The sequence below is a fragment of the Rana temporaria genome, chromosome 5, assembly GCF_905171775.1.
Source record: "Rana temporaria chromosome 5, aRanTem1.1, whole genome shotgun sequence".
In the NCBI taxonomy this organism is placed as follows: domain Eukaryota; kingdom Metazoa; phylum Chordata; class Amphibia; order Anura; family Ranidae; genus Rana; species Rana temporaria.
The window spans coordinates 206,778,955-206,791,009 of record NC_053493.1 but is presented as its reverse complement, the minus strand read 5'-3'; the positions used below and the strand labels follow the sequence as shown (position 1 = coordinate 206,791,009).

The 12,055-nt window shown below is 41.5% G+C and overlaps 1 protein-coding gene across 2 annotated transcripts in view; it reads left to right on the top strand.

Moving 5' to 3' along the window:
• SLC39A6 (solute carrier family 39 member 6) overlaps nucleotides 1-12,055 on the top strand; it is a 53,849-nt gene that overhangs the window by 29,942 nt on the left and 11,852 nt on the right. Inside the window, exons 4-5 of one of the 2 annotated variants that reach the window (XM_040353511.1) lie at nucleotides 3,372-3,560; nucleotides 6,460-6,553. In XM_040353511.1, coding sequence (XP_040209445.1) covers nucleotides 3,372-3,560; nucleotides 6,460-6,553 — 283 coding nt within the window. Of the gene's footprint in view, nucleotides 1-3,371; nucleotides 3,561-6,453; nucleotides 6,554-12,055 lie in introns of both variants that reach the window. The other variant, XM_040353510.1, reaches the window with a different exon arrangement.

Here is a 12,055-nt window from a genome sequence, read left to right as displayed (position 1 = left end):
AGGGTAAACCGTGCCTGCGTGTTATACGCCGATATCATGTTTTACCAACAGGTAGCGGGGATCGGGCGGTCCTCTCCAGGAGCTACCCATTGGGGGGCTGTCAGGCCGGCCGTCCCACCTCCCCTGGCCCTGGAACAGCGCTTCCTGCATAGTCTGAATTTGAGGGAAAAAGTCACTTACCAACCCCTTGTACACCGCTCCTCCTGTGTAAGTGTCATTGGAAAACAAAGCTTGTAAATATCTCTATAGCTCCGTTTTTTTTTTTTTTCTGGCTGCTCTCCTCTTTTTCCGAGTGTAGCTTTAATTGGAGGAGGAGAGTAGTCACATGACCATCTGTGTGGCATCAGAGGAGATAAGTCGTGACCAGGTCAGTTAAAAAAAACGGAGCTATTGAGGTATATGGAAGCTTTGTTTTGCAATAGGAGGAGCAGTGTGGAAGGGGCTGACAGTGATTTATTTATTTTTACTTAACTGTAGAGAATGCTTTCAGCACTGTCCCAGGAGACTCGGGGTCTCCTGGGAGTGCTGGGGGTCTGTATACTGGGGAGGGGGGTCTGTTTAATGGATGGGGGCTGTATACTGGGGAGGGGGGCTGTATAATGAATAGGGGGGGGTGTATAATAGATGGGAGGGCTGTGTACTAGGGAAGTGGGCTGTGTACTGTAAAGGGGGGCTGTAAAAAAAATAGTTTTTCCTTAAAGTCCCCTCCTAAAATTGCGGTGCGTGTTATACGCCGATTTAAATACGGTAATTTCCTTTCTTCATATTCTAAAACGTGGGTCCAACCTTTAATTTCTTCTTCATCTAGGTTTCAGTATCTGACTTTTGACCCTCCTTTTTTGATACTTAAAGGGGTTGTAAAGGTTCGTCTTTTATTTTCTAAATAGGTTCCTTTAAGCTATTGCATTGTTGGTTCACTAACCTTTTCTTTTGATTTCCCTTCTAAATGTTTTTTTTCTTTGTTTGAATTTCTCACTTCCTGTTTCTCCTCAGTAAGCTTTCCACCATCATCCGAGCGGTGGAAAGTCATTTAGAACAGCTTACTGAACATTTTACTGAGGAGGAACAGGAAGTGAGAAATTCAGACAAAAAAAAAAAAACAGACAAAAAAAAACATTTAGAAGGCAAATCGAAGGAAAAGGTAAGTGAACCAACAATAGATTAGCTTAAAGGAACCTATTTTAGAAAATAAAAAATGAACCTTTTCAACCCCTTTAATTTTGTCTATTACAACAACCCCTCCCTTCTTGTCTGCTAGTTTGATAACAATTATACCATCTTTCCTAAATGTTACTAAACCCAGAACCTGCATTTACTATATCTGGTCGTACACAGAACATGGAAATGCAATTATTTTAATAAATATAAACTGCAAAATGCCTTTTCTCATCAGCAGTTAGCAGTGTCTAGCTTGTAGAGTTTTTCATTCTGCATGATTGTCCTGTAAAACTGCAGGACCCCTGACCCTCTGTCTGGACAATGCTGATTGGCTCTGTGCTGATCACATGCACTCTCCCAAGAAAAAAAACTACTTACTAGCAATACACACCAAACTGAGCATGTGCAGAGTGCCCTTAAGGCTCTGTTTTTATCAGGAGATGGTTTGGAGACTGTTGAAAAATGGGAGGAAGACCGGCTCTAATCCTTTTTGCACAATGCAGAGGGATTGGCCCCATAGGTTCCACAGTGAGTATACCTAGTATACTTTTACTGCATATACAGACTGATTTTACTGTTGTGAGTTTAGTTACACTTTTTACATTTTCCAGGGCTAACTATTTTTAATTTTATTTTTTTTGGGCCAAATTCTACTTTTTCAGTCCGTCTAATTCTCCCAAAACGTCTTTTTAAGGGCTCGTTCACACCTGATTTGGTCTCTGATGAGCAATCTGCAGCACATGCGCAGCTGGCAGGCATCCAAGAGGCGATACTGAATACATATGTGTTTTTTTAACAGAAATACTGTGCCGCAAACTTGGCGCTTGACTTGTAGTTTCTGTGTGGCCCCATTCACTTGGGCAGCACTGCTGCCACATGTGATGGGGATAATTTTTGCCACACTACAGGGAAAAGTATTGTGACTGTGGCATGTGTATAGACCATTCCAGCTACCTATGCAGCTTCGAGGGGCAGGTTGAGGGCCCCGCGCAGCTGCAAGTGTAAGCTAAGCCTTGAAGGTATTTTAGACTTTCAAATAAGTAAACTTCCCTTCCTTTGTTTGACTATTGGAGTTGTACAATATTTTTGTTATGTTTGTCTTTTTAGAAATGTCATTATTTTATCCTTTTGCCTTTTAATGCCAGACCATTATTTCATTCACATTAACATAATAGATTTTATATTTTATTTTTTTACAGTCCTGAGGACCATTTTAACCTTTTTTAGAAAGTACCAGTTTCAGTATATGTTCCATTATCTTGGCATTTTTTTTAAAGTACTGGCTTTTTTTTCCTGAACATTCTATTTGAAAAGTAATGTTTTTTCTAGTATGCTAAGTGATTTTTCAAAACCTTTTACCGATAATGCACTTTTCTAGTCATATTCTGCACTAAAGGGTTGAATGAGAACACTGTTTTATCAGTTCACTCTGTACAGAGATAAGCTTCCCAACACTGCTTGTCAAGATCAGCCAAGAATGTGTTTGCCTATTACAAATATTCAGCATTTTTATGTTTTTTTTATGAGTAAACCTTCATTTATGGGTAAAGTCAACTGTGATCCCTTTTGGTAAAACCTTACAATTGGAATATGACTTTATAGGTGCCAGAAATGATCAACAGCCATATAACCGGTAAAATATCACCTATAATATAAAAATATCAAATCTCTATAGTACCCACTCCTTCGGAGGTAGTGCTACGTATAATTTTTTTATGGTTCATGTGAAAAACAATTGCACAGAGATGGTGAAAATACAAAATTGGGATGTTTAAAGAGCCCTTTACACATAATCTTCTACATATTTTGCCATCCTGACTTCATCAGGAAGTATGTGTGAAGGATACTCCTTTTTTTTTTATTTTTTTATAAAGGTACAAAAATAAATTTCATGTAAGATATCAAAATCATGACAACATATGTGAGGTAAATAAGGAAACACAGGTATAGGACAAAGCTATTGAACCCACAAGAAATATACATTTTCTGTGTATTTTTTACCATCTCAGGTCATATGAACTGTTATAACATTTTGTGACATAACTGTTATATAGTTGTTAATTTCCGGTCCCATTCCAACTATCGGTACTGGTTTTTCCTATTTCATAAGGTGTGAAGGTGTTATTGATCTATCCCCACATATCCTATATAATATTTTAGTGTAAAGGCATGTGTATACATTTTAATTTTTTCTTTTTGTCTTTTTTTCCAAGTCTCATGCAAAACATTACCATAGTCATGGTGGAAATGTGAATGAAAGTCATGCAGATGAAAAGGCTGAGGAGAGTGCTCTTTTGGATGCTACATTTAAGGGCCTGACTGCACTTGGGGGTCTCTATTTCATGTTTTTGGTAGAGCATTTGATTACCTTGATCAAGCAGTATAAAGACAAGAAACAAAAGGTATTGTGGCGGTCCTTTTTTAAGAGATAATTTGGTGAATGTTTTTAATTATGGGGGGACTTTAGCCTGTTGATGTATTAGCTTTCCAAACTTTGTATAATGTTTTGTGGGTTAAACTCTGAACTCCAGGAGTTTAAAGTAATATTAAAGGTGTGTGTGTGTGTGTGTGTGTGTCGGGGTTCTTTGTTTTAAAATAACAAACATGTTCTACTTGCCTGCTCTGTGCAGTGGTTTAGCACAGAGAAGCCCAGATCCTCCTCTTCTCGGGTCCCTCGCCAGAGCTCCTGGCCCCTCCCTCCTGCCGAGTGCCCCCACAGCAAGCGGCTTGCTACAAGGTCACCCGAGCCCAGATGCTGCTGTGTCACCCAGTTTCCCTCTCCTCATTGGCTTGTGGACTTTGACAGCAGCAAGAGCCAATGGCGCCCACTGGTGTTTCTCAGCCAATCAGGAGGGAGAGTCCCAGACAGCCAAGGCTTTTGTGCAACATCACTGGATCAAGATGGGGCCTGAGGAGGGGGGCTGCTGCATACTAAAGGTTTTATCTTCATGCATTAAAGCGGTGGTTCACCCTCAGTAACAACCTTGTTGTAGGATTAAATTAAGCATAGTAGCGCGAGCTACAGTATGCCTTTTTTTTTTTGCCCCGTACTCACTGTGTTATCCTATAGAGAAGATTCCGACTCCCCGCGTGGAATGGGCGTTCCTATCCAGAGGGAAGATGATTGACGGCCGGCTATGGCACGTCACGCTCCCCGAAGATAGCCGGAGTAGGTCTCGGCTCTTCCCAGGGCTATATGGACAGACATCGGAGCTGACTGCGCAGGTGCCGTGAAGAGCAAACGCCTATTTCGGCTATTTCCGCGAAGCGTGACGCACCATAGCCGGCCGTCAATCACGAGCCCTCTGAATAGGAACGCCCATTCCCCGGAAACTTTACTACTCGATTACAGAGTGAGTACGGCGCTAAAAAAAAATATAAAGGCATACTGTAGCAGCTAGCTCACGCTACTATGCTGAATCAAATGCTAGAAAAAAAATATGTTTTAGGGAGAACCCCCGCTTTAAGATGATAAAAAAAAACTTCTGCCTTTAGAACCACTTGAAATGTGTAAAATGTTCTGTATTACTAGGGGTTAAGCTCAGTGAGTTGCTTGCCACTTGAAAGACTTTATCACTTTGATTTACAAATTTTTCTATTCTTATTTTTATTTTTCTGAGCACCAGGAGTGCAGTTTTTACTATACCTCTGGCGCTGCAATGCTGAGCCTTCTAGTCTCGGCTCCAGCAGCTGCAGAGGCACGTGTAGAAAGAAAGCTAATCCAGCCCCCCGAAATTATGTAGTCCGATAGGTAATAGAATGTATATGAAACCCCTGATATGGGTATGTGGTAGTCCAAAGATAGTCTCTGATCCTGTATGGCAAGATGTAAAGGCAGAGGAGGGAAGCTTGGGACCGCTGGCGGCTGCAATCTTCAGGGTTGTTACTGGCTCTGTGTGATTCAATGGGAGAAAGGAAGGATGCGCCAGCTAAGTGCAGTATCCTGGTTGGATGCTTTATTCATAACAATCCTAAGATTAAAAGGATAAATGCTCATCTGGTGCTGAGTATGTAGATTTAGATTCCTCATATATGGGATATATGAGGAATCTACATCTACATACTCTGCACCAGATGAGCATTTTTTTTTTTTTTATCTTGTGAGTGAGTTATTAATCCATTTTTATTAAAGCATCTAACTGGGATACAGCATTAGTTGGCACTGCCTTCCTTTTGTTCCTTTCTCCCGCAGAGTCCAATGCAGCCGCTTTGTTGGCCCGCCCCTCTTCCTGCCAATCAGAGTACTTTGTATTATATGAACTCATTCACAAAATGCAAAGGTTTCTGTGAATGGACAGCAGTAGGGCGGGCAGAGAGGTGTGTGTGTGTGTGTGGTGTTTTTTTTTTTTTGCCTGTCCGAGCCCTAGGAGTCTAGTGATGGCTGTACTCCCTGAGCTCTTTAAGGCTGTCGGATGAAAATAAAGAGTAGTCCAGGCGTTGGCCTACTCCTTGTTGGACATCACTCCATAGTATGTCTTTACACTTTACAAAGTGGCTGAATTTCTGGAGTTCAGCCTTAAGTAAATTGCAAAAAGAAAATGCATTTTATCATGTGCGCAAAAGGTGAAAAACTTGGCAGCAAAAAGGTTAATGTGATTGGCAGCTCACTGACCTGTGGGAAGGCTCAAAAAGTTGAAGAAATGGAGCCAATCTTGACTTGGGGAACATGTGGACTGTGAGAGGGTAACAATATAATGACTGCACAGTGCAAAAGATGTGCTGATAGCATTTGTAATCTAAAGATCAGAAATGGTCACTAAGACCAGAAGGAATGCATAGCATATCCCAGGTTTTTATTAACTATGCTCCAATTAGCTGACTCCTCCGTGTCTCCAAGTGTATTTGCAAAAGTGTGCTTTCACATTAGTGGTTCATCTTGGGTGAACCTAAATGGCTATAAATAAAATGTTACAGCCACCATGTCCCTTTTTTGTAAGACCTTTTACTTGTAGAATACTGACCTTTCCCAGTACCTTCAGCATTTAAATTGAGCTTCAGTCGCTAGAACTGGACTCCCTGAAGTCTGCTGGAAAACAAACACATATGGGAGTATCAATTTGTTATCCTTCATGGCTCACGCTGGTTTCTTCCTCTGACTTGACATCACTCTCTTGGTGAGAGCTGTGGGGGACCCAGAAGATTGGCACCCCAGTGTCCCAGCAGACTTTAGGGGACCAGTTCTAATGGGCAGAGTGTGTGTGTGTGTGTGTGTGTGTGTGTGTGTGTGTGTGTGTAGGGTTGCTTTAATTGGTTGATGTTTTGTGAGATACATTTCAATTTGTTTTATTCTTCAAGAATCAGAAGAAAACTGAAAATGATGAGGACTTTGAAGTTAAAAAGCAACTGTCAAATCATTCTCATATTGAAGATAAAGAGACTTCAGAGGCAGATTTCCGTATGTATATTCTTCATACACATAGTTGTGCTCAGCCTATTGCATTAGGATGTACACTCCTAAGTTTAAACAGATATGTGTGTGTACAGTATATCGCAAAAGTGAGTACTCCCTCACATTTTTGAAAATTTTATTGTATCTTTTCATGTGACGAAACTGAAGAAATTACACTTTGCTACAATGTAAAGTAGTGAGTGTACAGTGTAAATTTGCTTTCCCCTCAAAATAACTCAACGCACAGCCATTAAAGGGGTCGTAAAGGTGTTTTTTTTTTTTTTTTTTTTTTTTTTTTCTAAATAGGTTCCTTTTTAAGTTAGTGCATTGTTTTTTTTTTTTTTTTTTTTTTAAATCAGAAAAGTTTTTATTTTGAAAAAAGCAAAACAAAATACAAGACATGTACAGAGCAGTTAAAGCGGGAGTTCACCCATTTGTAAAAAAAATTTTTTTATCCCCTTAGCTTCCTGCTCGTTCGGTCTAGGGGAATCGGCTATTTGTATTAAAATATGAGCAGTACTTACCCGTTTTCGAGATGCATCTTCTTCCGTCGCTTCCGGGTATGGGTCTTCGGGAGCGGGCGTTCCTTCTTGAGTGACAGCCTTCCGAGAGGCTTCCGACGGTCGCATCCGTCGCGTCACTCGTAGCCGAAAGAAGCTGAACGTCGGTGCGGCTCTATACTGCGCCTGCGCACCGACGTTCGGCTTCTTTCGGAAAATCGTGACGCGATGGATGCGACCGTCGGAAGCCTCTCGGAAGACTGTCACTCAAGAAGGAACGCCCATTCCCGAAGCCCATACCCGGAAGCGACGGAGAGGATGCATCTCGTAAACGGGTAAGTACTGCACATATTTAAAAATAAATGGCCGATTCCCCTAGTAAAAACGAGCAGGAATCTAAGGGGGAAAAGTGCCCTCTAAGGGTGAACCCCCGCTTTAACTGACCCAAAAGAAAAAGGGCCACACAGGGTACATAGTCAGTTGTACATAAAACCAAGGAGCAATATATAAACTCAATAATAGTACTGAAGCAATCACCGTGTACAGCTGCTACTTCACCCCTCGGTACATCCGTTAGGAGAGGAATAGAGATAAAAAACAAAAAAAGAACAAAAAACGGGGAGAAAAAAAAAACAGCCCAGCCTGTCGACACAGATACATCGTTTATCAAGCCACCCGTCCCATTAACCTCATGACCAGTAGTTTTGAGAGACAATCCCATCCTAACGGTCCACCCGACCAGGTCATCATCCCAGTAACAACCTATCAAGGACCAGTTGTGGAGGAGCCACCTCCGGGGATCCCAGCCAACACTGCCATATGTTATCACATTTTCGTGATGCTTTCCTATGGGAGTATGTATTCTTTTCCCTTAACCTCCTGGATCCATTGCCGGCTTATCGGAACCCGGGTAGACAACCAATATCTTGCTATAAGCTTTCTTGCCAGATAGAGTAGTCTAAGCAGAGCAGTGTAAACAGGAGGCAAGTATAAGTCCTCATATATACCCCCCAGCAAGCACACCAGCGGACTCACAGGTAACTGGACCTGATAAGTAGAGTTAATGATCTTGATCACTGCGTTCCAGTACCTCACCAGCTTGGGGCACCTCCACAGCATATGGATAAGGTCTCCCAGGTGAGCCTGACATTTGGGACATATGGGTGTGTCACGCCTACCCCAGTGGTGTAATTGTACCGGAGTCCTGTAAACTCTGTGTAGAATAAACAAATGCGACAACCTTTGAGCTGCCGACACTGAGACCAAAGGACCTGCACGCAGTACTTGCTCCCATTGTTCTCCATCTATGGGCCCAATGTCCCTCTCCCATTTCTCTCTGCAGGGCAGTACATCAGGTGCTTGTATGGGTGCCAGTAATTGTAAGTAGGACCTGGAAATGAAGCCCTTTTTTCCGTTTCATCGAAGACTGAGCCCAGAAAGTGAGAGTTCTCTAGGCGCAGAGTTGAGCAATGTCCCTGGGACCTAATTGCATGCACCAACCTAATATATTGATATTGGGACCCACCCAATAAAGGGAATTCCTCCTTCAGCCTTTCAAAAGATTTTAGGACCGCCCCATCAAGGATTTGACTCAAATATTTAATGCCCGCAGCCTCCCACCTAGAGCAATCCTGGAGTTCGGTATAAAACCTGTTCCGCCAAATGGGTGTACTAGGCAGGAAACCCGTGATCCCCATTCTCCTTTTAACATTACTCCACAGTTTTTTAAAAAGACAGACCGTAGGGCATGTCTCGGGGGGGAACCAGGGAAACCCAATCTCCATGTGAGTACGAAGTGGTTGGGTCAATGAGCAAGGCCTTAGAGGGGTCTGCCACCTCTGACTGGTTCCACCCTGTAAAATGCTGTAATTGGGCTGCATAGAAATACGTCTGAGCATGGGGAACTGCCATTCCCCCCTGATCCTTAGGGTATTGCAGAGTGATAAGTTTTATCCTGGCAAGTTAGTGCATTGTTGGTTCATTTACCTTTTTTTTCCTTCGATTATTTTTTTTTTTTTTCCCCCTTCTAAATGTTTTTTTTTGTCTGAATTTCTCACTTCCTGTTCCTCAGTAAGTTGTTCTTGTTGACTAACCCCCAGCCAGAACAGCTCGCATCCCTCAACTTTAACTCCTATTGCATGATGGAGTTCTATTCCAAAAACGTGACTACACTAATGTACGACAATCAGCTAGACACCAAACATGTCTAATTTAATTTACAAGGTCTGGAAGGCCCATAAGCTACATTAGAACTCCTAAAAAAAATATATACTTTTCTGCTTGGAATAATCATCACAATTCTCACGGTATATCATCATCCTTTACATTATACAAAAAAAAGTAACTTTTACAGTTTTATTTTTTAGTTCATAGTGTATTTTTTCACAAAAAATTGTGTTTGAAAGACTGGTGTGCAAATGCCGTGCGATTTATAAAATATTGCAACAACTGCCATTTTATTCTATAAATTTTGCGCAAACCAATCGATAAACTCAAAAATGGGTAGAATACGTATCGGCCTAAACTGTGGGGATATTTATTATAGCAAAAAGTAAAAAATATTGAATTTTTTTTTTTTTTTTTCAAAATTGTCGCTCTATTTTTGTTTATAGCGCAAAAAATAAAAACCGCAGAGGTGATCAAATGCCACAAAAAGAAAGCTATATTTGTGGGAAAAAAACGCCAATTTTGTTTGGGAGCCACGTCGCACGACCGCAATTGTCAGTTAAAGCGACGTAGTGCCGAATCGCAATAAGGGGCAAGGTCCTTAACCTGCATATTGGTCTGGGTCTTAACTGGTTAATAAAGTCACAATTTATTCAAAAAACAGACTATGGAATAGACGTGGTACCGCCATCTAGTGGTTGAAAACTGGTAATACAGAAAATCTAAATATTTTAAGATCAAACTAACTAAAAATAGCTAAAAGGGGGAGCGTAGTATAGGGATCAACTGTTATTGATAAAGGCATTAACATCCCGGTCTATAAGAGTTTAAACAAAAAATCCACCAAGTCTCCATCTTTGAGATCATCCTCCTAGTATGGCTACCTCTCCAGTGGGAACAAATTTGTCTATAGCCATAAAAGATGTACCCTTTTAAGCTTTTATCGTGGCACAGAGTATAGTGTTTTGATAAACTGATTCACAAAACCTTTACGAATATTTGCCAAGTGCTCCTTGAGTCTAGTTTCAAGCTTACGAATAGTGCGACCCACTTAATGTAGGCCGCAAGGGCACGTCAACATATAAACCACATTTTTGGTCGAACAAGTGATAAATGATAGCACTTGAGCCTTTTTCTAACATTTGTCGCTTACAAGTTATATCAGTATTTTTTGCTAGAAAATTACTTGGAACCCCCAAACATTTTATTTATATAATCGCACTGTATTTTGCGCAGCAGTCTTTCAAACGCAATTTTTCAGGAAAAAATACACTTTAAAAAAAAAAAAAATGCCAGTTAGCCCAATTTTTTTTGTATAAACAAATTTGATCACTTTTATTGCTGTCACAAGGAATGTAAACATCCCTTGTGACAGTAATGGGTGGTGACACGTACTCTTTATGTACTTGCACAAAACGGCGATTCTGAATACTGTTTTTTTTTTTTTTTTTTTTTAACGGCACCATTGGCAGTCGAGTAAGCCGGACGTGACGACGTGACGTTGCTTGCATGTTTACATGAAGGAAACTGGAGCGAAGCCATTTCTGGCTTCCTTCCAGTCTCACTCTAGCCAGCGGAAGTGCCAGATCGTGGCTTGGGTATCCCAGTGGGACGGGAGTCCCAGGAAGAGTGGCGGGGGGGGGCTCCCGCTCCTACGGGATAACAGCTGAGGGGCTTTTTGGTTGTTATTCTTGAAGAGCCGCCCGCTCTTAAAAGAAAAAAAAATCAGGATGCTGCATGCATCATCTCGGTAAAACCCCTTTAACCACTTAAGCCCCAGACCAATATGCTGCCTAACGACCCAAGGGGTTTTTACAGTTCGGGACTGCGTCGCTTTAACAGACAATTGCGCGGTCGTGCGACGTGGCTCCCAAACAAAATTGGTGTCCTTTTTTCCCCACAAACAAATAAAGCTTTATTTTGGTGGTATTTGATCACCTCTGCGGTTTTTATTTTTTGCACTATAAACAAAAATAGTGCGACAATTTTGAAAAAAATTCAATATTTTTTACTTTTTGCTATAATAAATATCCCCCAAAAACATATATAACATTTTTTTTCCCCTCAGTTTAGGCCGATACGTATTCTTCTACCTATTTTTGGTAAAAAAAAATCGCAATAATCGTTTATCGGTTGGTTTGCGCAAAATTTATAGCGTTTACAAAATAGAGGATAGATTTATTGCATTTTTATTTTTTTTTACTAATGGTGGCGATCAGCGATTTTTTTTTTTTCGTGACTGCGACATTATGGCGGACACTTAGGACAATTTTGACACATTTTTGGGACCATTGTCATTTTCACAGCAAAAAATGCATTTAAATTGCATTCTTTATTGTGAAAATGACAGTTGCAGTTTGGGGGTTAACCACAGGGGGCGCTGTAACATTTAGGGTTCAGTTTGTGTGTGTTTACAACTGTAGGGGGGTGTGGCTGTAGGACTGACATCGATCGAGTCTCCCTAATAAAAGGGATCACTCGATCGATGCGCCGCCATAGTGAAGCACGGGGAAGCCGTGTTTACATACGGCTCTCCCCGTTCTTCAGCTCCGGGGAGCGATCGCGACGGGGCGGCAATAAACGAATAGCCGCACCGTCGTCCCGGATCGCTCCCCGAGGCTTAAGGACCGCCGCATGTATTGGGGGGGGGGGGGGGTCCCGATCGGACCCACGTCAACCAGAGGACGTATAGGTACGTGCATGTGCCTGTCCCTGCCATTCTGCTGACGTATATTTACATGAGGCGGTCCTTAAGTGGTTAAAGGGTCACTAAAGGAAACATTTTTTTTTTTAGCTAAATAGATTCCTTTACCTTACTGCAGTCCTGGTTTCATGTCCTCAT